This window comes from Ciconia boyciana, chromosome 14 (genome assembly GCF_034638445.1).
Source record: "Ciconia boyciana chromosome 14, ASM3463844v1, whole genome shotgun sequence".
Taxonomy (NCBI): domain Eukaryota; kingdom Metazoa; phylum Chordata; class Aves; order Ciconiiformes; family Ciconiidae; genus Ciconia; species Ciconia boyciana.
The window spans coordinates 7,205,749-7,233,182 of record NC_132947.1 but is presented as its reverse complement, the minus strand read 5'-3'; the positions used below and the strand labels follow the sequence as shown (position 1 = coordinate 7,233,182).

General features: G+C 42.5%; 3 protein-coding genes across 5 annotated transcripts; 2 read left to right on the top strand and 1 right to left on the bottom strand.

The window, feature by feature from the left end:
- Positions 1-211: 211 nt before the first annotated feature.
- Positions 212-8,762, top strand: FAM210B (family with sequence similarity 210 member B). The gene is made up of 3 exons (XM_072879324.1): positions 212-477; positions 3,767-3,939; positions 5,413-8,762. Exons 1-3 carry the CDS (start codon positions 295-297, stop codon positions 5,627-5,629), a joined length of 573 nt encoding a protein of 190 aa, XP_072735425.1. The 5' UTR covers positions 212-294; the 3' UTR covers positions 5,630-8,762.
- A 508-nt stretch (positions 8,763-9,270) lies between these two features.
- Positions 9,271-16,546, bottom strand: AURKA (aurora kinase A). Of its 2 annotated transcripts, none has more exons than XM_072878817.1 (9): positions 16,416-16,546; positions 15,764-15,851; positions 14,333-14,615; positions 13,667-13,745; positions 12,761-12,952; positions 11,947-12,085; positions 11,412-11,560; positions 10,610-10,784; positions 9,271-9,970 (listed from the first exon to the last, which is right to left on the bottom strand). In XM_072878817.1, exons 2-9 carry the CDS (start codon positions 15,839-15,841, stop codon positions 9,785-9,787), a joined length of 1,281 nt encoding a protein of 426 aa, XP_072734918.1. In that variant the 5' UTR covers positions 15,842-15,851; positions 16,416-16,546; the 3' UTR covers positions 9,271-9,784. The 2 variants fall into 2 exon arrangements, with proteins under 2 accessions (XP_072734918.1, XP_072734917.1); XM_072878816.1 differs by lacking the exon at positions 16,416-16,546 and adding an exon at positions 16,081-16,161.
- An 829-nt stretch (positions 16,547-17,375) lies between these two features.
- Positions 17,376-26,111, top strand: CSTF1 (cleavage stimulation factor subunit 1). Of its 2 annotated transcripts, XM_072878814.1 has the most exons (7): positions 17,376-17,506; positions 18,158-18,328; positions 19,040-19,235; positions 20,679-20,956; positions 21,776-21,973; positions 22,558-22,948; positions 24,491-26,111. In XM_072878814.1, exons 1-7 carry the CDS (start codon positions 17,387-17,389, stop codon positions 24,748-24,750), a joined length of 1,614 nt encoding a protein of 537 aa, XP_072734915.1. In that variant the 5' UTR covers positions 17,376-17,386; the 3' UTR covers positions 24,751-26,111. The 2 variants fall into 2 exon arrangements, with proteins under 2 accessions (XP_072734915.1, XP_072734916.1); XM_072878815.1 differs by lacking the exon at positions 18,158-18,328.
- Positions 26,112-27,434: the final 1,323 nt, after the last annotated feature.

Sequence of the window (27,434 nt, the reverse complement as noted above, 5' to 3'; positions counted from 1 at the left end):
CTTCCACCGTCCCAAGTGGCAACGCACTGCCCTTGGAGACTTTCTTCCCCTCAGAGCAAAGGCGCGCAGCGCTCGATCCCCTTCAGCGGGCAGCGGCGCCTGTAACCGCCCTCCCACAAATAACCGCCAGCCCGCCCGGGGGCGGGCGCCCTCCTCCTTAAAGGGGCAGCGTCCTTCAGGGACGCTGCCCCTTTAAGGAGGAGGGCGCCCGCCCCCGGGTGTGGCGGGTGTTGGGCTTGTCAGGTCTGGCCGCCCGCCCCGCTCGGCGCGCAGAGTTGGGGCTGCGCCGTTGCTATGTACCGCCTGGTGCGCCTGGGCCCGCTGCGGCCGCCGGCGGTCCCGCGCAGCCCCCCGTGCCGCGTCCCGTTCGCCGCCGTCCCCCGCGCCTTGGGCTGCGGTCCCGGCCTCGCCCGGGCTGGTCTCAGCCCGCCGCTGCCCCTCGTAACGCTGCGATCCGCCGCCGGCACCTCCGCCAAGGTAGGGCGGGGCGTCTGGGAGCCCCCCGTGAGGTAACTGCGCTGTGTGAGGTGAGGGGGCAGCGCGGCCTCAGGGCCCGCCCCTGGAGGGAGATGCTTTGGTGAGGAGCGGATCGTAGCTTTGATTAAAGCACAAGTTGTCCTGGCCTGGCAGTGTTTTTCAGCTTTTGGGGGTGTTTTCGAGATTAGGGGTTCAGCTGGCCTGCACAGCCTCAGCGGTGTGTGTGTGTGGGGGGGGTCTGTTTTCCCTGGGGGCTGCAGAGTTTGAGGATTTCAGGTGAGTCATGAAAAATAAAAAACGGGGTTTTCAGTAACCCATGCAGGCACAGAGAATCGGGTGTTCCCGGTGGGGGTGGCTGAAAGGGTTTTCTACAAGTGCCATGGGTTTCAGCCCCTGAAAATGGCAGCGGGTGTCACGCTGGTGGGATGCCTGCAGAGAGAGGTCCCGTGCCTGACTCTGCGCCTTTTCGTTAGCTGAGAGATGAAATACGAACGTGCACCCGGATAATTATGTGTTTCACCGTGCTTTCAACATTCGGCTCATTTTTTGGAGATGGGAAGGAAAAACTCGTATGAATGTGTACCATTCATTGTTTTGGTTTTAAATTTGAATTGATTCAGGGAGAAAAGCAAATGAAGGCCTTACACATAACTGTTTTTTACACTGCAGTAGATTATTAAATCATGTTTATGTTGGGTTTCGGTAGGAGACAGGGACCTGCTTTACACCTGCTTGTGGCAAGATTGTGAATGTGAGCTTTCCATACAAAGCCTCATTTACAGTTTAATTTCTACAGCTTAATTTTCAGGTTAATTTCTGTAGCCTCATCACAAAGCGTAACATGATGTTTCAGATTTGTTTTCATGCCTTAGTTCATCCAGAAGCTGAATCTTTGTCTAAAAAACAGGAATAAAATTTGCGTTCTAGCAGAAATATTGTAGCAAAATTGTATGGAAAATAGGTAGCTTTCTTTGTTAAGCTGTACGTTATTCAGGACATGACTGTACTCAGTAGTCCAAATAATATCTGTTGAAGTGGTACTTTTTTAACATCTTGTTTTGATACCATTCAGAAATTACCTGGCATATGAGGTAATTTCAGTTCAGCATGACTGAATTGAAATATACTTGGATGATGAGAACAAGCTATTTTTCAGTCCTTGTGATCCATCTTGCAAGCATGGCTGTAAGACCCAGAGTTCCTCTGAGGCTTATGTATCTCTGTAGATTGTCAGCTCCTGTTTTGATGGCAGATATCTGAAGAAAATCTTCATGTTTGGCTCCTTAAATAGACAATGATCATCTTTGTTTGGATGAAAAATTCACTATAAGCTATTAAATCTTAAAATACCATTCAAACCACACTTGGCTTTTAAGAAAAATCACACTGTTGAATAATGAGTATTCTTGACTAAGCATGTGATGTTGATTGAATTGTTAGGACAGCTTTTGGCAGAAGGTATTATGAGACTATTTTGTTCAATTTATTCAGCTAGTTCCCCTCAATAACTCAGTATTTAAATTTTACAGACTGGGAGTTAAAACAGCATTCTTCCCTCCTCTCCCTCCACCCCCCTTTCCTATAATAAAACTGAAGAGTAAGAGAATGAGTTCTGAAACATGGTGAAGTAGCAGCCATGTGTGGAGTCTAATTGCTTCCAGTGGCTGGAAGTATTAGATTATCTAACTATGAATCCATTCTTTTGCTTAATGAGCTTGCTTCAAAAAATATATATTTGAACATTTTTTCCTCATCTACCCTCTAGTATTAAAACTGCGTGGTTTAAGCAATAAAAGATTTCTTTTTCTACTGGACATTTTTCTTTCTTAGTCAAGTTTCAGTTTCTATTCAAATATTGCTTTGGCTCCTGAGCCCCCCCCCCCAAAAAAATCTAACATTATACATTATGTTTGAAAATTTTAAAAATACGAGAATCAGAATAAGTTGAGCTACACAATTCCCTAAATATGTATTTATTGATCAGCATGATTTCCTGTCAAAATGAAATACAAAGTAACACAAATTATGATTAAAAAGAGAAAAACAGCAGCAGACATAGTTTTTTGGGGGTTTGGTGTGGTTGGTATGGTTAAAATCACTGATTAAAGCGAGTTCATCCTACTGTGAGTGTTGTAAGAGGAGGCTGTCTTGTATCCTAATTTACAATCTCCCCAAGGATTAATCAAAAGTATTTTTCTTCTAATTTGTGTGCCTTGAAACCGATCTACTGTAGGACAAAGCGGTGCCAGGCACTCAGCAGCTGTACCTGTCCTGTGGGCAGCAGTGGCCTTTAGGTTGGCTATCCTATTGTCAGGACTGCTGCTGAATTCATCTGAAAAGAAAGGACTCTTCTAATCTTTCCTGACAACCGCTCACTAATTAGAGAAAAATCCTGAAGTCTTTGTGGAAACATTTTCTTTCTCCAGTTAGTATTTCTTCTATGGCAAGTATAAGGAGGTATCCAAGGGCTGTCTTATTACTAGCAGCATATACACCCTTCTTTGCCTGCATTGCACTATCAGATTGCTTTGGGGTATATTTTAGTATGAAGTTCTGCACTTTAAATTTACCCAGATAAAAAGCTGTCAATAAATTTTAGTATGACAAACACTTTCAGTGAAGTTAGGCTATTTACACCGGTACTGGCATGTCCATGTAGCTATTGTCTACACTGTGGCAACAGTATTGTTTGTTGCTGTCAACAGTAGCAGTTCTCCAGTTCTTCCTTTTTTCAGTTGATCTACAAAGGTTGATTTATAGGAACTTAAACGTTGGACGTCTTCTATCAGTAAGTTGTTAGTAAGCCAGCATCAGTCTGGTATCACGTAGGCTTCCAGTGCCGTCAGCTGCTTAGCCCTTGAACAAAAAGCTATGTTACAGGAATTCACTGCATAAAGCTGAGCAGTGGGTGTAAGCAAAGATCTCTTTGGCACCTCAGTCTCATCTCTCAAGCAACTGTGTGGGTGTGCCTGGACAGACATTTAGATCAAATGGAAAACTGGGACTATAATAACTCTTTTTAATTATGAAACTTGCATTGTGTAAGAACTTGCACCAAGCTCAGTGCATCCCTTTTCATATGAATAGTTGGGAAAAGGGAGCTTGCATGGGCTCTGCCACAGGCATCTGCTATCCTGATGTGAAAGAGCAAAAGTGTGTTACTATCTTTCCCAAAGCATTCTGAACAGCACTGTATGCAAGCCACTTCTTTCATTATTTCAGATTGGCTCAACTGACTAGAATATGGTATTCTGCTTAATGCTAATAAATACTTTTGTTTTCTTTTTAGGATGCAGGTGTATCCCCCGAAAAGGCAGGCACGGATCCCAGTGGTGAAAACAAGAAACTCAACAAATCCCAGCAACTGAAACAAGTTTTTAAAGAATATGGTGCTGTAGGGGTTTCATTCCATGTTGGAATTTCATTAATATCTCTAGGAATCTTCTACGTGGCTGTGTCAAGGTGAGGTTTGTACAGTTGCCTGTAGCCTCTAGGTAATGGTTTAGCCAAGAAAAATATCTTATCATTGTGCTTATTTCTGGAAGGAGACATGTACTCTATGCCTGTTTGATCTATATACAGTAATATTCTGAATTTTGAGTATAGATGGATCCATAAATGGATCTAATCTCGCATCAGGCATGAGAGAAGATAGATGTACATGGTCTTTTTGCATAGGTTCATGGTCCATGGTGGGCAGGTGAAAACAGCAGAGTAGAGACTGCACCAAAGTAACTAGCCAGATGAGAGAATTTATTTTTGTTCTGCAGAGATATCTTTTGTTCTCAAACAGCAATGTGGTCTGTACAGATAGAGCTACACAAAAGTGCTGAAGCTTAGAGATAAATTTATTTTTCTGGGTGTTGAACCCAGTTTCTGCAGTTGAAACTGTAGAAGGCAATGGCCACTAAAACAGGATTAGATTAAAAAAGAAAATATTAGATAACCGTACGGGAGTCAGGTGGGAAGTTGTGTTATGTTGCTTCTGGTGGGAATGCATCAGTTATAGATATGTCTGAGTATGAGGTATTTCAGCTGAGAAAATAGGGAAACACATTGTTTCTCAGAACATTCCCTGCTGCTTACTGTTGACTTCAGTGGGAATTATGTGAATGCCTGATTTGTCTTCTTTACTACATCATGGCATAGGGTGACAATGAAAATTTTTTCCTTCAGGTATGATTTAACTCCCAGTTACAAGATACTATACTGGCAAGTGAAGGGGGAAAAGTTACAGTAACAACTTATTTTGGAAAATTACTCCAAACATGGGAACCTTGATGAAAGCTGCTGTCTGTAGAGAATTAAAATATTAATGGATTTGGTAGATAACACTTATTTGAGATCCATAATACTTCCTTCACTTGCTAAATTTTAGATAAGATACTTGTCATTTTAACAGCTTTGTGCTCGTCTGTTAGAACACTCTAAGCCTAACAGCAGGTACCTCATTTCATTTGGGTTGATCTATATTCGTGATAAATTTCATCAAGACACAGAATAGACTTTATTGTAAATTTTGGGAAGATTAATTTCCAACACAAATTCGCAAATTTCTAATTTTTTTAAAATTCAAAAGTAGAGGAATAGATTATTTTATCAGAAGGTTGAGCATGGGGCTGAGTATTCTCCATGCACATGCTGCAGCTATACAATTATAAAACTAAGAACATATTTGACTTCACAGGGAACTTGTCAATTTAAAAAATATGCATGTGAAAATATTGCATGTGTTGTTGCTACAGAAGCAACTAGAGCTGTTACTTCTGAAATAATTAATTGTTTTTATTATTTAACAACATCTAGATTTAAACATAAATTCCAGAGTTGGAAATATGCCATGTTAAATTCACTAGAAAAATAGCACTTTTAATTTATATTCTTTTGCATGCAACCTTAAAATGAACTAAAAAATCTTGTTTTGTTTTTCCCCAGTGGTGTGGATATGACTCCAGTTCTCTTCAAACTTGGTTTCAGTGAATCATCATTGCAATCTAAAATGGCTGCGGGTACAAGCACATTTGTGTTGGCATATGCTATTCACAAATTGTTTGCTCCAGTACGAATCAGCATTACTGTAGTTTCTGTGCCATTTATTGTCCGATACTGCCGGAAGATTGGGTTCTTCAAACCTCCTGCCCCAAATCCATAATGATTTCTTACTTGTTTTTCCTCTGTTTTTTAAATGCTCTATATCCATGTAGCTTTTCAGATGGCTAAATTTCTTTAAAATACTTATTTGGATTCATGCTAATGCTGACCTTCTCTTGCATTTCTTACTTGTTCTTTCAGGTAAACGTTACACTGTGAAAAGTGCTGTCCTTATCTTCTTCCCCTTTTGCCACCTCTTCTTTAGAAAAACTTGTTAAAATGCTATCTGGTTTCCACTGCAAGCGGTAATATAAATGCTTGACAATGAGCAGTCTCTTTAGAACACACAGTTCCGGGTCTTATAATCTAGCTTTTGGGGCCTTAATTTTTTTCTTGTCAAAATAGAGTGGCAGCATTAGTTTATTACTGTGTAATTGGGAAACAGAGTAAGAATCTCTTCCTAATAGTCTGTGGAATAAACAATATCCTACTACATGAATAGTTCTTTTGGTAAGTGTATATATTGGATTCTAAGGTGGTAGGTGGGTGTTTCTTTTGTTATATAAGGCATGTATTATGACCCTAGTCTTGCAATACGACACACATGCTGAACTAACATAGAGTGGGAGTACTTGTATGCTTAATTATTGCACAGTGATAATTGTTTTAGCCAGAATAGGTGATGCACTGCTCTGAAACTACAGCTCCTTTGTGGTGCTTCCATGTTTCAAGATTTTATTGTTTGAGAATGTGCTTTATTTATAGGCTAGGAACTGGCCTTACTAAAGTCCTTTTTTAAAAATTTTTTTTTTTATGCCTATAGACTCAGAAGGAATCCTGAGTCTACTGAAATCAGTGTAACCAGAATTACCTCCTATGTGAACATATTCCAAAGATCATCAAGTCAGAGGCAAGGTATCATGGATGGGTTTTTAATGTATTGAGATATGGCTTTGTACTGGAGACACCTTTTTATCTGAAGACTAACCCGAGCAGCTTTCTGCTCCTGTGGATGAAACTCAAATCTGCACCTGAAATCCAGACATTACAATTCATACCTTCTGAAGAGCGTTTCCTGTGCTTTTGTCTGACAGGCTGGTGAATGTACCAATTAGAGGTGCTTTTCATGTCCTTATTTGGACACTATTCCTATTAGAATGTAGTTGCACATACATATATTCACATACCATCTTTCAGTTAACCTAAAGACTGGATCCCAAAACTAGGTAGTCAATGTAACATTCTGTGGTAAACTTGAGTTTCAGACTTAGGACTGTGCTTCTGTCAGATAGCTCAAGCCAGATCTATCAGTCTTTGGACCTGTTCCTCCTTCCAGGTCTGCTCTTTCTACATTGTCTTTGTCTTTGTGCTTATGCTTACCCCAAGGTGGCTCTGACACAAATCTGTTCATACAGGAATCTGATTAAAGTAAAATAGCAGGAAATTACTCTGATCACCAGGGTAATATATTTTTTCTGAAGTTCAGTGAATTGAGAGGAAGGAAGTCATGTGGTTAGGATGAGAGTTGGCTGAGGGAGGGAAGGAGGAGCAAGTAATTTCTTTTTGTTATGAGCAACCTATTCACTCCACTCAGCCCTAACATTAAATTTGCACCCTAACTCCTTTTCCATTCAGAAAGTCCAAGGCTGGTTGGATGCTCTGAGGATCCTCAGGCTCACAAGTGAGCAAGCAGAGTTTGTGCTCCAGGAGGATGAGTCACAGCCACATATATTCTTGTACTTCTGTATTATTGCTACACCTTAGTTAATCAGAGGTTTTCTCTAAGACAGAAAACTGGGAGTGTCGTTTACTTCCTCTGCCCTGTGGAAGCAAGCTGATACTAGAGACTACCACCTGAAAACAAAGATCCCTTTGACAAGGGCTTGGTCTCAGTGGGTCTGTGCTGTTAACCTAAATGAGGGTTCAGTGTCTTAACATGGAAACACTTGTGGCAGTTGAGCAGGTACACATGCTAGAGGCTCCATGTATAATACAAACATAGCCATACATGTAAAGATGCATTACTTAGTTAAACACTGCTCAAAATACCAGCCTTAGGAGCAGGACACACTGAGAATCAGCCTTGCAGTATGGCCTGCTTCCACAGGAGCTGTAAGCTGTGTCACTAACAGCTTATGTTGTGCACAGCTGTTTGGCTTGCTTGTTAAATGTGGAACCAATGCTCTGCTCCTTCATGTACCCATGTGTGCAAGAGGAATGGCTGTCAAGTTCATTTCAACTAGTTGCTTATTTAAAAAAAAAAAAACTATTTTTCTTGTTTCACGCCTGCTTTGCAGTATGGCTACTGAAGCTGGCAGCTTGTCCAGGGTACTAGCTTCAGCTTGCTGCTATCTGAGCAAGCTCTAATTGGAGCAAAGTTTCAAATCAGATTGTCCCTTAAGGAAGCTCTGCCTTTACCCTTGACTAATCTGTGTGATTATTATACCTGTTATGTGGATGGAAGCTTATTGTTGAGTGTCTGATAGGTAAAAACTGCACTATCTACACAGTAGTTGAAGGGTTACCATAGTATGACAACATGCAGCCAACACTACTGTAGCTTTCTATGACCTACTACATTCTAGAACAGCTAGAGTCTTTTAAATTTCAAGTGGGCAGTCAGTCTTTCTTAAGAGAAAGTTTTACTAGACTTTTTTTCCTGTTCACAGAAGCCTTTCTGTGTTTTTTTTCCTACATGCCCTCTCTCTTCATAGCAGTTTAGGGCACTGTTTTGTTACCAAGGATAACAAGAGAACTCCAGAATAATTATGAGGCATCCTTGTTTTCTTCATTTAGTCAGTCATTTCTGATAAGTGTTTTGTCCTAAAGTTGATAGAAAAGGAATATTCAAGCTTTTTCTTTTTAAAAAAATCTTTCTGTAAAGCAGGAATCATTTAAAGCAAATGCACCTAAAAGTTAAGTCACCAGCACTTAGAGATTTTCTTGCAGTAAAGAAACAGAACTTAATTTAAATTATGACCAGAATGACCTATTAAGATAAATATGGTTGTGTAAACTACTGGCAATTTGTCTAGATGAAATTTTTTGCAAAGTATATTTTAAATTAATTTGAGAATATATTTTGAATTCTAGAATCCTTGCTTGTAAAAGGATCATTTTTTAAAATGGTTTGTAAAATAGTGAAGATGACCTTAAAGTGTTATAATGAAAATATAATAAATTGCTTTCTCTTAGTTTGCTTGAAGTGTTTTACTGGAAAATAGTTGGTTTGTATGTTTTCTTGATGAGTGGCCTGACCCTTGCTACATTTTAGGGAATAACATCTTACAACACCAGATATTAACATTAGTTCCTGTTACATATCCTGTTTGATAACAATACTTTCCAGACCTTTCCTTAGAAGTGTTTTCAGACTCTGTTGTCTTTGAATAACTGCATTAAAAAGGAAGAAGCAGGCCCAGGTTTCAGTGGTTGTAGAAAAGCCCCAAGGGCAGTAGTGTAAGTAGCAACACATTTGATACTTACCTTGTAATCCTGCATTGTGATTGTAGAATAGCAAGTGACCACATCTACTTTGTGGTACCAGCACTTTCAGCAAAAACTTTATACCAGCTTCCTTTTTGACAGAGGTAAACTTATTTTGTGATCATAGACAAGGAGTCAAGCTGTACTGATGGTAAAGACAAGCAGTTAAGAGACAGCCAGTGGAAGTGATAAATGCCATAAGGAACCTTACCATGCTGGTGGCAGTATATAACAAGTCTTTATTTAAAGAGTTGAGTGCTCACATTCAAGACAAAAATAATGCACACATCATTTTTAGGACACTTGGAGAAATGCATTCACTCAGTTTCAGATTACACCACAGTTATGATACCCTCAGCAGCCCAATAAGTTAGAAGGCAGGTATCTCCAGGATATTGCACTGTTCAATAAGCTAAAACAACAGCTTCCTCTTGTTGTTGGAACAATGAACCATTACCAGGACAGACCACATAAGAGCCTTGAACAGCTTAATACTTACATCAACAAACCTGGCCCACATGTAACTGGATTTCAAGTGTATTAAGTATTCCACAACCCCAGCTAAGAGTCAAATAATCTTACATTGCAATTAGAGTTTAAGACGACAGCCAACCCAAAGATTTGCATTCCAATTGCCATTGGATTCCAAGACTTGCTCTTCCTATTGTAAGTGTTACAGTAGTCACAGTACAAGGCTCCTCTTGATCCCATGAGGTTACCCCTGCTAAGACTATGTTCTGGATGGGGCAGCAACATCACTCTTTCTGCTGTCAGGTATCTTTGTAGAGTTTGCTGTAATCCAGGGATGAAGTAGTACATCCTTCAGGGGCAGTCGATGGAATGGGTTATGCTTCAGAAGCTTTGAAATTAAATCCCTTGCACCTTCTGTTACAAATGGAGGAAACTTGAATTCCACCTAAGGAAAAGGAAGGACACTAAAGATGACACAAAAGTTCTTTGGCAGTAACCAAACTAGACAAAGGGCTCTATCCTCCAAGGTACATCTAGAAAGGAAAACAGTGTCAGCCTTGTGGGCTATGCACCTTATGCCTATTGAGATGAGATTAAGTAATTTAATCATAATCCTGAAGAAAACAAGGTTCTTGCTGCTTGTAGAAGTTAAGCTAGTGTATTTTTCAATGTACTTCAAACAAGATTAGTTTGCTGGAACCTTTCTAGGGTATGCAACAGGAAAAGTTAAGCTTATGTATTTTTAGTAACACCTTGAATATTAAATATTCATTTATACATTACAAAAAGGAAAGATGTGGAGAAGATTAGTTGCTTTATGAAAGAGGTAGAAGTTCAGATGCAAACAGAAAGAAGGTAGAACCAAGGAAGTAAGGCAAGGTATCTTAAGGTCTCTTATAGTCATTCTACTGAATGACTGAAGACAGCTTTAGGGATTTAGTTTTATGCATATCATTATGTCTTGCTACAGTTCTAGTTATAATACATGCCCTTTTTCAAAGATGACCATTTGTTAAGCTTTGATAAGACAACAGAACTGAAAGGCAGCACAAGTCAGGTAGTCCAAATAAGTGTTGGCACATACCCTGGAAATAGCTCTGTAGGTTTCCTGGTATGTTTCTGCTTCAAAAGGTGGTTTCCCTACAAGGAATTCATAACACAGAACTCCCAGACTCCAAATATCCACCTTTTCATCATGTGTTCTTCCCTCAATCATTTCAGGAGGCAGGTAGTCAAGTGTCCCACAGAGAGTTGTTCTCCTGAAGAAGAGTCTAAGTTAATTATTTGCTGATTATGGCAATTATGAAAATCCATTTCAAGAGCCAGGTAGAAGCTAATGCTGGCAGTTATCTGTACCTCACTGCAGTCTACCCTGGATAGACTCAGCACCACCAGAATACCTGGTAAAGAAGTTCCAGCAGTACATTTTCTACTTTTGCTTTAAAGCATCTCAGTCACTGCATTCAGTCTTATCCTTCCTTTTTTCATCCCACTTGCTAGATCAAATAGTCTTCCTTTGTCAGGTGCAATTCAGACTAATTAAGGAAATGTATTACATATATTGCTGGTGTGACATTTGAACACAAGTGCTGGTGTGTCATCTCAGGGACCACTATAACCCTACAACAGTACACCAACCTTCTTCACTTGTTACAGGTTCAGCAAGTTTTGAACTATACAAGTTGAAAAAACAGCATAACAACACTCCCTCTCTGCTACACCAGTTGACTATTGAGACCTTTGCTGCAGTGGCCTAGTTCAAGGATTTTTTCCTAGTATTTTAGGAAGTTCACATTTACCTCCATTCCACAACTGTGCAACAAGAAAGCTAACATTTTCACTACAGAAGTATTTCACTGCATAAGATATATATATAGCATTCTCACCTAGAAGATGGAGCATGCACAGACCATCCAAAGTCAGCAATTTTTAATTCTCCATTTGAGCCAAGCAGCAAGTTTTCTGGCTTGATGTCTCGGTGAATCACACTCTTTGAATGACAGTATGATAGGGCATCTGCTAGTTCTGTGATGTACTGTATTTAGAAAGAGAACAAATCTTTAAAGTATAAAGATGTTGTTGCTCTAGCTTATCTGGCTACAGTATAGCCTTTTCTAGGCATAATTAGTAGTTTAAGTTAGAGCAATTATTCCTTAAAACCCTTGAAGTCTAGCAATACAGGCTCTGCCTGAAGTGACCAAGCACTTGCAATATTAAGCAACGCTGAACATTGTGGTATTAGTGCTGTGCAGTAATTTGTCTTCCCAACTTATTCCTTGTTACAAGTGCACAAGCAAACTAGCATGCAGGGAATCTCGGTTTCACACAACACAATATATAACTATCGGAAGAGCTTGCTTTATGCTGCAGATATTCCAGATATGAAGACCAAGTAATGTATAAGAAGCTAGAACAACCTACATTTGCAGTTCTTTGCTCATCAAACTTGGTAAGCTTCTGAAGTTCTTTGTAGACTTCTCCACGAGGTGCATACTCTAGAATAAGGTAGACTCTTGTAACATCATGGAAGTAGCCATATAATCTGAGAATGTTGGGGTGCCTGCAAAAACATTTAAATGTTCTTCTGAACAAGGTATTTGTCCATATAACTTCAGTTTCCCATTCCTGCCTCCCCCCTTTCAAGGCAAGCATAGGAACTTAATCTTGTAAGCGTTCCTTCAGCTCACAACATATCCATTAAGAGAGCTTCATGGCAGATAGATGGTATTTATCAAAGCAACAGCTGACTCCTTACTAGCAAGCAGCTAGCCAAGAGTTTGGCTAATTCATATCTTCTTGAACATACCTTTCTACAGCAGCTGGAAGAGTAGATTGCCACTGAAGGTGCCAATTCCTATGGGGTTTGGAATTCAAGCTTAAACACTTTCTGTGAAACAACTAATGTCTTCAGCAAGTTGGGCTTATTTTCCAGGAAACAGAATACCAGAAACAAGCTCAGACTCTTGAGAAATTGCAGTTACCCACATAAATCCAAGCAGCAGACAAGGGGAGGGTTGTAATAGGAAGGTTTGTTACCAGAGGTCACTTCATTGCAAGCTAGGCAAAGGTAAATCTTGGTGCAGAAAGGCAAGAATCCTAACTAGCAATTTCAGGGTGTCCCATGTTTAAAAAGAAATTTCTCTTTTCTTCAACAGGATACGTTATCATAAACAAGATTACTTCGCTTATTTGAACACAAATGAAGCAAAGACTGTAACTGGTCACTAAACTTTACCTAAGGTGAGACTGTATTTCAACTTCTCTTCGTAGTTGATGTTCTACACCAGCTTCCTCAAGTTGTGTTTTAAAGAGCACTTTCAGTGCAAGAATAAATTTACTTTGCTTTTCACGTGCCAGGTACACATTTCCAAATTTTCCTTTCCCCAGAGGACGACCAATTTCAAAATCATCAAGAGACCATTGCCTCCTGCAAAAAGAAAGATAGTTTAAAAAGCTAGATACTTGTGTGGGCTCTGACTCCTAGGTTTAGAGTCAATAATGTTCTGTTCAATAGGCTGATCTGAGCTAGATTTTCATCGTTAAGAGAACACCACCAAGAGGATAAAATACACATTGAGACTTTTCAAAATAAAGTTCTGAAAGCTAGTCTATTCCTTCCTAAAACTTATGCACAGAGATAGAGAACATCAACCACACTACTACAAAGTCAAAACTGTGTATACCAAGCCAGGTGTTTCAATACACTTAATACAGATGTACTTACTAGTGCATGTCAGAACTGCACTGTTTAAGGTGCCATACTACAAATCTAACTTCATCCTTAGTTAGACTCCAGCCTCTCACACATGTTAAGGAGGCTTTGTTTTCAGGTGTACATCTTCTGATTGGAGCAGTGGCTATCAGTGTTCCCTTGTGGAAAGAGCTATTACTCATTTAGCCAGAAGTTTTCTTTACATTACAGGAAGTCCTTGTTCCTGAGAATTATCAGGTCAAAGTAAACTTCCCTAGAGTTTTGTATGTTGTCTCTGTGAAGTGCAGGGCCACTGGTCTCCACAACCAAGGGGCCTGAGTAGCCTTCAGCTTAGCTGCAACTTAGTTGCAGCATGAAGTCCTAGAAGTTAAAAACAAGCCTAATCCAACAGGCCTCAGTTAGCCAAAACAATTTAAGCATGCAACTTACTTTTTAGTCTCTTCATTTTTCTTTTTAGCAGTCTCTTCATTTTTCTGTTTAGAGGTGCTTTCTGCTTCAGAATTTTTTGCTAAGTATAGAGAAGTAGATCAGCTTTACGAACCAGACCCATGAACACAATCCAAACATTCCCACGGGAGCAAATCTAACCTCTGTGCAGTATCTGCAACAGTTCTTAGAATACATTCAGTGACATTTAGAGCCTAGTGTAGTTTACTGTTGGCAAAGCAGCATAGCAGTTATCAGTGCTATCAAAGTGCAATTTAAAAAGCTTTCTTAAAATAATAATAAAAAATTAAGCTCCCTCCCCCCCAATACAGTATTATTGTGTATAAGAGATCAACATGAATACTGGAAAAACTGATGTATGAGTGCCAATTACATGAATTCACAGATGACTAGTGAGCACCTGGAAATTTTTCCGCAACACATATTGGCTCTAAATGGGTAATCTTGCAACAAGGATAGTGCAGTAACATCTAAGCTGCAGTATGTGCTGCTATTCTGTTTCTGGGCACAACTAAGTACTTCTCTACAAGACCATCTCACACCATCAACATCAGCTTTATGTTTTCTGCACTGCACTCTGCTTCATAGAATAGAAGCATCCCAAGTGTCACAACTGTATAAATACATGTACATCATCTTCAGAATTACCAGGTACTGGAGCCTGTTGAGGTTTTTCATTGCTCTTGCTTGGAACCTGAGGCCTAGCAGTCGGTTGGACCAGAAACTTTGGTCGGGGCTGCTGTGTTGTCTGGTTATTAGACAGTTTTTGGTTTGACAGTACAGGTTTTTGTGATTGTACAGGAACTCGCTGGGCAAAGTTTGAAGGACACAGAACACGTTGTGCTTGAACTCCACTGTTCAGTAACCAGCTCTGGGCAGAATGCTGAGACACAGGGACACGTTTCGGGCCATCCCCAATGGGATTAGCAACCTTCAAAAAGAAAAATTATATATTAATTGTAGAATAGCATACTATAACCTCTATGGCTGCATTCAGTAGAGCATTAAAAAAAAACCACAAAGTCCATTAACAGGAGATGTTATGGTATTCTGATCTTATGTTTTAAGAATGAAAACATTCTTAAATTTCTACATTGTAGAAAACTGCTAACTTTGTCTCATCAACAACATGCTTATTTATAGCTAGCAGAAGAACTTTTCCACACACATCTGAAGAATATCAGCCAAAGGTGGTAAGACAGTAGAGCCTTACTGTAAAAACATACACTCCTTTGAGTCATTGCTCCCTTTAATGCTCTTCATCTTGATATACCTCGCACTGCAATGGGAGTCCAGCAGAACAAAGCAAGTTTATTTAGTAAGGTTCAGCTATCTGCTTTTAATCTTTTGCTTCCAGTAAGAGAAGGTAATTTAGGCTTATATTTAAGAAATTCTTAGTTGTTTTAGGATATTTCACCTACAATTAAGTTCAAATGCTAATGATTAGCTTCTCACTTTTTTTTTTACCCTCTAATGATACCTATGTAACAATTTGTACTTCTTTCTTCCCCTAGATATTATTTAGTCTTCTGGTTCAGTTCACTGAAAATAATGTACAAACAGCTTAATTAAAAAGAAGGTTTTCTTATGCTATTCTGAAACCTTACCAAGACCTCTTTGGTTTTAAGTTAAAATAATGAGAAAGTGCCTGTGTTTCTATATACTAAAATATGTAATCAGGGTGATCTTGAGTACTGCTGCACAGGCATGAGAACAGTGACATTAACATGATGCTTGCTTTCAGAAGCCATATCCGGAATAAGTTGCCTACACGTTTGCTCTCTCTTTAAATGATCTCAGATTGTACTTAAAATATTAGGCGGATTTTTCCAATTCAAGTGTGAAATACCAATATCAGCAATTACAAGAAGCAAGGCCTGGGCACTGCTCTCTCCAAAAGAGAGCTACTGAAAGATAAAGTTGGCAATTGTTTCCTGCGCACAGAAAACATTGTTTCAAGACAGTTTTCCCCCTTTCTGTTACTTAGCACAGTTAACAATAATCACCACAAATGGTTTGAAGCCTGTAGCTATTGTGTGATCAGGAGAAACACACCCACCAACCTAACGAGTCACTTACTTTCATACCACGACCGGGGTATCCGGAATGGTTCTCTTTCATATTCTTGTCCATAGTGCCTGAAGAGAAGAGCCGCATATAGCTTAGCCTACGGGTAAGACGTAGAAAATAGGGTCACCTCCACAGAAAACACTACATCTTGGAGCTCTTGTCCAAAGCGCGTCCCCCCTTTCGAACGCCGGGAGGCCCCGAGGCAGGGCCGGGCCTGCCGTCCCGCCGCAACAACTCCTGCCCCGCGACCACCAGCCTGCGCTCGCAGTCTCCCACCAGCCGGGCCCGTCCCTGCCAGCAACCCGTGCGGCGGCCCTAGCCCTCACCCCCACCGCGGAACCCGGTCGGCCGCTCAGGCCCAGCCTCCGCTCCCTCCGGCCGCCGCGGCTGTTTGAATTCAAACCGCCCTCCCTTAAATACCCTTTAAACCACCGCCTCTCGCCATTGGCCCCTCTCCCGCCGCTCGCGCCCGCTGATTGGCTCCTTTTCAACCGGCCCGCCCGCCGATTGGCTCTCTGCACGCTCCGCTCGTTGCGAGGCCGAGCCTCGTCGCCGCGAGCCTCTGGGGCGCATGCGCAACGGCAGCCTGCTGCGTATCCCGAGTAGGGCCAACCCGCCCGCCCCGAGGGCGGTGTTTGCGCTACATGCGTATTTTACGTACCGTCTCTCCGCCGCTGGCTCCTTCCGTACTCCAACTGCGTGGATCGGCGCCCCGCTTACACACTTTTCTCCGCAAAGTCTCTGCCTGGCCGGGTCTTCTGTTACGCAAATCGCGTACGCCCAGACCACCCACCTGTGGCAACGCTACAACTACCATCCCTTCCTCACTGCCACCGAGGCCTCGGAGCGTGCCGCCGGCGGCGGGGGGAAGGGCGTCAGGTTAGTCCCGCATCCTGCGAGGTACCAGCCTCTTCCCTCTCCTCCTCCACACACGCACCCGCCGCCCCGGGCCGAGGGAGAGGCGGTGCTGCCACCTCGCGTGGAGCCGAGCGCGAGTGGGGCCGGGGGCCATTGTGTCCAGCCGGCGAGGTAGGTGCCCCGGGTGGCAGCTCGCAGCCCCGAGGAGCGGGAGGACGGGCAGAGGGGTGAAGCAGGCCTCTGCCTCGCGCTCGCCCGGACGTGCGGCCCAGGGCAGCGCTCCACGTGCCGTCAGCTCTTGAGGACAAGTGCGAAGGGGACGCCCGCCTCGGCGCAGCGCAGCGCAGCAGGGGACGCCTGGCCTGAGGTACCTCCGCCAGCCCGCGGACCCCCCGTGTGACACCGGCGGTGATCCACAGCCCGGGGTAGCTTCCAAAACCGCACGGGTTCTTGAGGAGACGCTGAGCGGCAGCGGGACGACGCTGGCAGCGGACAATCAGTGAGTGCAGGTTGTGAGTAGCAGCATAAAAGGAGCGTGAGGCTGCGGTGCTGTCTCGGTTGCCGGCTGCCGGAGTGGTCCTGCTCACGCCTGTGAGGGGGACCTTGGCCGCTGAGTGACAAGCGGCAGCCGAAACTAGGTTCAGTACTTCGGGCCTCTGAAGAACCGTGATTGAAGGCAACTTTTAACTGTCCTGCGGTGCTGAAAACAAGCGCGAAGGCGACCCTGGTGTGTGTGTTGGTGTTTACAAGTGGTACAGGATAGGTAAAAAGAAGATGTCAGGTCGTCGTGTCGCTGCAGCGTGTGATAGACGTCAGCTGCCACGGGGCATGGGTAGCATGGCATCCCCCCTCCTTGACCCGCGTCCACTTCGACTACCGTTTCTTGAGGCTGACGTGAGTAGGACTTTTGGGAGGGTGGTGGTGTGCTCTCGGGACAGGCTCTCGGCCTGCTGAGAGACCGTGCAGTCTGGCAGTGTGAGGTGCTTGCGACTGTGCAGCCTGTGGCCGAAATCGCCGGGGAGGCCTGCAGCGCTCAGCAGCAGTGCCAGCAACTTGGTATTTCACAGCCCGTTCACGTCCCAGTGTTTGGGACCCCGGTGTCTCAGCGGAAGCAGCGTTTCGGAGCTCCGCAGCTGGGACACAAAAGGACCCCGGGCCCCCCCTCCCGCCATCAGCCGCCCTCCTGTTGGGAGCCGGCCCCCCGCAGCGCCCCGGGCTGCTCAGCCAGCGGGGCCTGCCGCCCGCGTCCCGCCCTCAGCGCGGCTCCGCCGGCCTCGGCCAAGGCCCCGACCTCCCCGGAAGGGGGAAGGGAAGGGAAGGGAAGGGGGAGAGGGCCCCCGGACGCGGCGGCGGGTCGCCGTGCCTCCCGCTCCGCCCGCCCCGCCCCTCCCCGGCCGGGCCGCCGCGCCCCCCCCCCCCGCCCCTCCCCGCCGCTCGGGGGCTCCCGCGGCGCGTCAGCCGTCACGTGACCCGGCGGGACCTGCCAGCGCCCGGCGCGCGCGCGGGGTGTCACGGTCATGTGATGCTGCAATTCTCTCCTCCAAGAGTCGCCTCCAATCGATTTGCGGGCGCTCGATGCAGCAGCCTTCGCGGAGGAGCATTCTTCGGTCCCGGCCGCCGCCGCCGCCTCCTCCCCTGCCGCCGCCGCCAATCGATGCGCTCAGGGCTCCGGTCGCCATTTTAGGGGGAGAGCGAGGGAGGCAGAAGGAAGGGTCGGTAGGTACTGGGGCCGCTCCGGGCTCTCCCTCGCTTTCGGCTCCGCTGCCCGGGCCGGGTCTCGCCGCCCGCAGCTCCCGCCCGAAGCTGCCTGTCCCCCCCCGGCGTTCGAAGCCCGTTTTCTGTGGCCGCCGTGCTCCGGCTAAGCACTCCCCGCCCTCATTCAGTCCCTTTCCCCCACGCCCCCTCCCTGCCCGGTTATTGGTCTTGCAGCCCGCGGCTGGGAGAGCGTGTGCGGGCGGGTGGCCGGCGTCTGCCGGACGGGAGGAGGTGCGGGGAGGATGCGGTCTCCCGGGATGAAAGGGAGGGAGCGGGCTGGGGCTGTGTGAGGGCGGCGAGGCGTTTGACTTCCCTGCACGTTTTATGCTAACCGCCTCCCTACTGCCCCGGTCCGCCGGTGCTGGCGAGGCTGAGTGAAAGATACTGACAGAATCATCTTACGAACTGACGCCGCATTATTTCTGTCTTCTCTATTGCACCTTAATAGAGTTCGTGTTCTGTCTATTGGCGAGGTTTTCGCTTCTACAGCAAACAAGTGCAGCAGGTCTTTCCCTTTTTTTTTTTTTCTTTCATTTCTGTGTCTCTGAATCATACCTAAAATATGGTAGTATTTGGTGTCTGCACTGAAATTCAGCAAGATGTGGTTTATTTAAAGGTTGTGGTTGTTTCATGCAACTCTTGTATGTGATTTTTCTTCTTGATTTATTTCAGGCCCCTCCAAGGCATTCCTTGCTCACAATGTATAGAACAAAAGTCAGTTTGAAAGACCGTCAGCAACTTTATAAACTGATAATTAGTCAGCTGCTATATGATGGATACATAAATATTGCCAATGGCTTGATAAATGAGATAAAACCACAGTCAGTCTGTGCACCATCTGAACAACTGCTGCACCTAATTAAGTTAGGTAAGCTGGAATAAAAAGCTAATATAAAAGTCTGGTTTCTAAATCTCTTGTGAATTAAGAGGTTAGTGTTACTGAAAAGACATCTTTTACACAAAGGTTATGTCTAGTAATAGCATAAAATTTCTGTATATTTAGATAAAGCCTTTGCCTCTGTGGCTTTTTTTGAAGGGCATTCTAGTTCTATGTTTCATTCTTTAGTGTGCATTAAAAGCAAAACAGATCACTGAGTGTCGTCAAAATCTGTTTGTTTGAACTTCTTGTAACACGTAAGAATACCTGGCCAGGGTCCTGGGTGACTGGCAACCTTCTAAAAATACACTCCAGTAAATGGGATCACTGAGTCCACAGACCTAATAGAAAACTGACCCACACAGTTCTCTGCCAACTTTAGAAATATTTTCTATATGATTCTTCCTGACAGTGTTGGAAAGGGAGCAAGCCCTTCACAAGGCAGTCTTCACTAGCCTTTATATATCAGTCTCAAGAAAACAAGCTTCACAGTCTAGGGTCTCAGCAAAGGTATCACCTGTTCTCTCTGTGTATCTTTCTCTCTGAAAGTATGTCTGTGCCACAGTATGTAGTCATACCTGAGCTGCTGTTGAAACAAGCTGGGTTACTGGAAGAGGTCTAGCCATAACATCATGTCTTCTCTGTATTGTAACTGAACTGGTTCTGCTGCCTGAACTAGTTGAGTTCCAAGAGTATAAATATGTGAAGCCTTGTGTCTGTTTGAAATAAGAATGCTAGACTTGCCATTCGTAGATGAAAGCAACAAAAACTTTTCTATTGCATTTGATCAGTTGATGATCACAGTTGGGCACATAGCTGAAAATTCTTGTGTCTGCCTTCTTACCACTTCCAGTGCTGAACCGTCTTTGTTCTGTAGATGCATCCTGGAAATAAAAAAATTTAAAAAAAACCTGCAGTGGGTGTGAAGAGGAGTAAAAATATTCATTTATAATGCTGGGATAGTTGTTTGTGGGGTGTTTGTGTTTTTTTTTTTTTTCTTCAATGCAATAAAACAGAAACAAAAAGAATCGGTAAATGCTTCAGTTTTTTTCTTCAAACCTCATGTAATAATGTTGGGGCTTGTTTCTCCCTCTGTGAAAAGCTGACTAGAGGCCTGTTGATGGCTTCAGTAACTGACTGTCAGTCCATTTATAAGTATTTATCATCTTACAATATTTGCTGGTTGTATTTCCAGAGTTAATTTTAAGAGCTGTATTCTGCTCTAGCGTAACCAAAGTGCCTCTCATTTCTCATGAGAAGTACTGCTGTATAACTAAATCTGCTCTGCTAGCTTAGCTTTTTTCAACAGGGGCTGGCTCTCTTAAAACCTGTCTCGTAGCTGTTACAGAAGTCTGTAGTGTACATCTGGCCACAGCCTATCTGTCCAAGGAGAAGGTTAACCTGGTTTAAGTGCATCAACTTCTCTCTTTTCAGGAATGGAGAACGATGACAGTGCTGTTCAATATGCAATTGGACGGTCAGATACAGTAGCTCCAGGCACAGGAATTGACTTGGAATTTGATGCAGATGTACAGACCATGTCTCCTGAGGCTTCTGAATACGAGACTTGTTATGTCACATCTCATAAAGGACCGTGTCGTGTAGCTACGTATAGCAGAGACGGACAGTTAATAGCTACAGGATCTGCTGATGCCTCAATAAAAATTCTTGATACAGAGAGAATGTTGGCCAAAAGTGCTATGCCTATTGAGGTAAAATATGACTTGAATCGTAACCACTTTGTGAATTCTTGAGGTGCTGTCTGTTTCATGCCATGTCTGTGCCTTGTGGCTGGCTCAGTGGGTTGGACTAAATATCTGTCTCACCGTATTTCCTACTCCAACAGCGGCTCATAAAGTACCCTTGAAGAAAAGGAAGAAGAAATAGGGCAAGTATATCTGCGTAACTTCTGGCAGCAGTCTAGAGAATTGAGCCAGAAATTGCTTCTAATAGTTGCTGATAATTGCTATATTGTATGAACACAGTTCATTTTTTAACCCACTTACACTTGTGGCCTCTACAGCCTCCAGTGCTGTGTGTTTCAGAACTGTTTCACAGAATACATATTGATTTGCTTCAATTTTTCTCTAATATAGTTATCAGGTAGCAATTTAAAAGTGGTTTGGTTTTTTTTTTTCCGCACAGAGTGCACACCAAATTCTCAGCAGTATCCTGCATGAGTAAAAGTTGCAGTTCTCCCGGTTGGTACAGCTTCCCTTAATTCTTATGGCAACACAGTGTTTCAATTTTGACTGTTTATGAAGGTGGTATGTTTTCTTGCACGAGTTCTCTGCTACTGAAACTAGTTTGTCCTTGAGCAAGTCGGTTGACCTTTGTAAAGATACAGGGATCTTATCTGATAACAATATATAATGGGCCTTCAATTCATTAAGGTAATAATGATGGTATATGCCTAGTCGTGTCAGAAAGATAGCTGTTGTTTGGCCACTCTGGTAAGCATAAAACCTACTTTTCCTGTCAAAAGCATGTCCTGCTTTCTAACACTCTAACTTGTTGAATGTTCTTTGTAGGTCATGATGAATGAGACAGCACAGCAAAACATGGAAAATCACCCTGTTATTCGGACTCTGTACGATCATGTGGATGAAGTTACGTGTTTAGCTTTTCATCCAACAGAACAGATCCTAGCATCTGGTTCAAGGGACTACACACTTAAATTGTTTGATTATTCAAAACCTTCTGCCAAAAGAGCCTTCAAATATATACAGGTTAGATACAATACCAGTTCAGAGCAACAAAGCTTGAATATATAAGTACTGAGGTATCAGTGAGCTGAATTGTGTCTGAGTTTTATAAGTGGTTAGGTATGTAGGAGTATGCAGCTACAAAATTTGCAGACATTATGGTAATTACGTGTTAAGAGTTTGTGCATAATGGGTACCTGTATTCTTTAAATCTAGTGCCTGTCTGCTTTTTGTTAACCTAGACCAAATCTAATATGGGTAACTTTGAAGTCAATTATATTATCTTTGTTTTGTAGGAGAGTTTGGGATTATGTAGTGGTGGGATTTGGGGGTGTGTGACTGGCTGACAAAGCCTCCTGTCACTTTTGTGTGATATCCCAAAAATGAGCGGGCACTGCAAGCTGCTCTAGGACAAAAATTACCATACATTTAAAGGTAGCCTGTCATTTTAATCCTATAGGAAGCATTTTCTGTTTTGCAAAAACAGAACACATTGTGCTAACTGATAATTTAACTAGTTTTTTAGCACTTTAATGCCACCAGAATTGGCACTTCCATTTCAGATTTTTTTTCTTTCTTACACCAATTATGTATTTTTGATCAAACAGGAAGCAGAGATGTTGCGCTCAATTTCTTTTCACCCTTCTGGAGATTTCATACTTGTTGGTACCCAGCACCCTACTTTACGACTGTATGATATCAATACTTTCCAGTGTTTTGTGTCTTGCAATCCTCAAGATCAGCACACTGATGCTATATGTTCAGTAAATTACAACGCAAGTGCAAACATGTATGTGACAGGAAGCAAGGATGGATGCATCAAACTGTGGGATGGTGTTTCAAATCGCTGTATCACTACTTTTGAGAAGGCACATGATGGAGCTGAAGTCTGTTCTGCTATTTTTTCCAAAAATTCAAAGTATATCTTGTCAAGTGGAAAAGACTCTGTAGCTAAACTATGGGAGATATCCACTGGTCGAACACTGGTCAAATACACAGGTACGTGGCAGGTGACCTTCCAAGTACCTTCTTTTCCAGGTACTGACCCACAGCAGGAGCAGCAATATTGTCAGAAGCATAGTAATTCTTAAAAGCAATGGGAGACTGCTGCTTTGAGGATAAATTGGCACAAACTTTTGAAAACACTTAATGTAGACTAATTCCAGAAGAGAAGCTGTGATTCTTCTATGTCAGTCATGCAAACGTATTTAGTCTGAGTAGATTTTGGAGACTTTTCTGACATCATTACTCCATTGCTGTGGAGGGAAGTTATCACTAAACTAGGGAAAAGTAAAAAGGAAGACTGCCCTAAGGACTCGGATGTTTGTGCAGAGGGTTTTGTTCTCTAGTTTTTCTTTAGTGTGTTTTAGAAACAGTGATTATTAAAACAAAACAGCATCATCACTTTTCTTGCTGGTGATCATTTTGATTTCGTGACTTTTCTACTTATTGCTAGACTAGGGGCACAGTTTAAACCGGAAGGGTCAGAACTAACACCTAATGCATTTCTGGCTAGAGTAGGCCACTTTCCTGCAGAGTACCCCCCCAGATGGGGGAATTGAACCTACTTTAGGGCAGTTGTTTTAACCATTAGACTCTTGTGCAAAAGATGGCTCTAGTAAGCCATAGCAATATTCTGAAAAATAGCTACAGCTGGTTTGTTTCTCTTTTTTCTTCCCCCCCCCCCCCCCCCCCCCCCAAGGATGCAATTGTGTGCAAGGTAGTCATACTCGGAGCATGCTGACAATACCATGCTTTGATCTCAGCAGGACTTAAGAAATGGTGAAGGATGTAGAAGCTTTGCATATCATAGCAGCTATGTGATGGGGGAAGCTTTTGGGTCAAGCAGTAATGTGCTTAAGCATTAGGAGTCATAGCATAAAAGAGGAGAGGATGTTGAAAACTTTATCTATCAGCTTTTGGGATGTGTCTGGTCCTTTTTTGTATGCTAGCTCTATTTTACTCTCAACCAGCAGGGTGCAGCACCTCCTTGATAAACTTTTGCAAAATAATCAGGTAGGATGCAGGTGTGTGCATTGCAGAGTAAACGCCTATATATGTAACACACATTTTATTTGAAGGGTATGGAGGGGTGATACGGCCAAGGTAGGTCATACAATGTGCCATATGATATATACATTAAAAACAAAAGTTGTCATTGGTAATGAGAATCTGTGTATTCTACTATCTGTGGTCTTCCCCTTTAGTTACAGCCGTAAACCTCATACAAAAAATATAAGGCAAAAGTGCTCTTAAAGTGAAGTGACTGCACTCATACTGAGTGGTTGGATTTGACTGGCACAGTTGGAGTAGTTAATCTTTCTGTCCTCTAAGAAATTTTAGAATATACCATGTATATAATTACAAAAGAATATTCATTATTGATTCACCTGTTGTATGTGGAAGTGGTAGGCTAACTGAGAAAATAAGGCTCCTTTGTAGACTGCAGAAATTGATACTTATGGGAGGTTTATTCTTAGGTCTTTGGAAACTTCCTAAAACTGATCCTATTTGGGTTAATATTTTGCTGCATATATTTAGGAGCTGGTTTGAGTGGACGACAAGTACACAGGACACAAGCTGTCTTCAACCACACAGAAGATTATGTGCTGCTTCCAGATGAAAGGACCATAAGTCTCTGCTGCTGGGATTCAAGAACTGCTGAACGGAGAAATCTTCTTTCTCTTGGGCACAACAGCATTGTCCGTTGTATTGTCCATTCTCCTACCAATCCTGGCTTCATGACCTGCAGTGACGACTACAGGGCTAGATTTTGGTACAGAAGGTCAACGACAGACTAAGGACAGCTTTATAAAACAGTGATTATCCAGATTTGTTATATGATCTTGTATTGATTGTAGTGCCAACAGATGCCTAGATGAAAGCCGTGCTGTGTCTGTTTTTTCATTCTGTCGAACATGGCAGAAAAATATCAAAATACTGAGAATAAGTTTTGCCCTACGCTAATTTTTTTATTAGTGTGTGTGGCATTAATTTTTGTAAGTCATCTCTAATTGTACTCAAAGAGTGTGTGGGGGAGAATAAAATGATCCTTGCAGGAAGGATTAAACTTGTTCTCCTGTCTTTCTAAATCCCGCGAAAGATAATGTGACTGTATCTTGCTCAAACTGGGCAGTATGAGCCAGTTTTGCTCTGCATTGTATCTGTGCAATCCCACTGAAGTCTGTTTAAAGAATGGATTACACAAGTAACAGCAGAACTTGATAAATATTTTAATGAAGCCTTAAGCTGCCTTCAGTTCTGATTCATTCTTTGTAAAGCTCTCTTTTGTACCTTTTAGTCCGCGGTTTTTTTGGTGGATTTTTTTTTTTTAATTGGCCAAGTGGACCTTCAATTCTGAGCCAGTCTTGTGCCATAAGAATTTGAAACAGGATTTTAAACTGTTTAGATGAATTCAAGAAATGGTGTTCTAGTTCTGGTATTAAAGCTCAGACTTGAAATCTTGTCTTCTTTTGAATTTATCTTAACAAGTGGGACCTCAAAGTAAATTCATTGTTTTGTCCAGGAGTATCCGCATTGCAACTGTAAAATGTGACAGTGCTGCAGTATGTGAAAATGAGAATAATTTTGCTATAGAGACCTTTAGTATCCTCTCAAAGAAAGAAACTGTTGTGCGTACTAATTTTTTATATGTGCCTCAGAAATGTCACTTTGCTTTATTTTATTAAGGAATTTTCATTCTATAAGTCTGTTACACAGCACTTGAATTACATTCTTTTTTTATTATTCAAAAACCCTGACTCACTGTTTCTCCTCCCTGTTATCTCTAACAGTCCAAGTTTCCCAGACCTCATCCTATTCCACAGAAGTACAGATCATTAAGAAACTCTGTGCTTAAACCTTCTGTAAGTTTGAAAAGTCACTACTTACTTTTACGGATAGTTGCCTGTGCAAAGTTTTAAATGTGTTCATTCAAGCATCCTTGTACAGTGCTCTTGGGCTTCCCATTTGGGAGGCTTCCTTTAGTCAAAAGCTCAGCACTTGCTTTCATGAGGATTTTTAAATGTAAGATTGTTCTTACTGCTGGATTAACTTTCCGTTACCACTGATGAAGTGTCTTGTTAAGGGCTGATGAGGGTACAGGTTTTGTCTGTATTTAAATAAAGATTACCTTTTAAAAAGTTATTTAATATATAAAGAAGGAACTGTATTAGTTTTCTTTCCAATTCATTTCTCCTTTGTTATATAGAATAGTGGAAGGCAGTGTCTCTGGGGACATGTTAAAGCTTGATGAATTAGTTTGTTGTGTTACATCTGAATCAGACATAACTATAGACTTACAGTATAGAATGTGGGGTGTTTTTTTCAAAGAGGTAGAGAATGAAATTTAATTTTTCTCTTAAAAGCTACTGCTATGCAAAACATTTCCTAGGCTTAGCAATCCTCTTCACTCCTCCTCTGCCTCCCTTCAAGTTTCTAAAACTTTAGAAACATGAGAGGTGTGAGATAGCAGTTCTGGTGGCTTTTTTGGTGGAGAAACAAGGAAAACCAGGGCTTGGTGGGAGGGAAAGGGGAAGTCCTGACACACAGTTATTAGTGTATGCTGTACTCGATCAACAACAGCAGCCCTCTGCTATTACAGCCAGCCTGCTAAATTGCTAGTAGTGGCAAATTTTTTTTGGAGTGCCACATTTGTTTCAGTTCTGTTAAAGAAGCTGTCCGTAAGTAACACATTTGCTACTGGTGTTTGGACTCTTCTGTTTTTAAAACACTATTTTGGTGGTTTCTATGTTAAACCACTGCTGTCATTGATAAGTTAGCAGTATGCTAGCTTTCACCTCAAGCTTTCTTAATTCTCTGGTCTTTTAACTTGCAGTGTAGAAATAGAGTTTTATCCTGTTAATGCAAAAACATCCTGACATTGGCACCTTTCTCTCTTCATATTTTATATCATCTTGCTTCGGGCCAGAAGTTTGGGGGTTTTCTGCTTAAGAAAAAAGGGCTGGAAGCCACTTAACTCATCCTATTTAGGTAGATAACGCAACCCCAGAGTGAAATGGTTTAGTACTACAACATCCCAGTGGTACTCTGGTAGTTGAAGGTGGTTGATTGGGGACGAGAATGAGAGGGGGCAAGGCTGCCATACAGCATTCAGAGCAAGCACGCGTGGAAGTACAGTAAAGAGGAGCCATAGCTCTGTCTTGAAGAACAAAGTTGTGTACACACGTAGTCGTCCTGTTAGATCTGCATTTGATTGAAGGGGAATACATCTTTTCACTGTGCACGTCTGGAAGTATCTAAATAAACGTTCTTCATGTGATCAAGCTTACTGCTACAGTCAGAGAGGCTCCACACCTAGAAGCTGTATTTGATCAATTAAGATTCCAGTGCAGCCGCTTGCCCTTCACAAGTTTTGTAGTCTGTACCTCTTGGTAGCTACATCCCAGCGAGCTGCTCCGCTTGGAGAAGCACAGTCATACTTGGGATTTATCACCTCCTCAAGAAAGGCTCCATCACCTGTCTA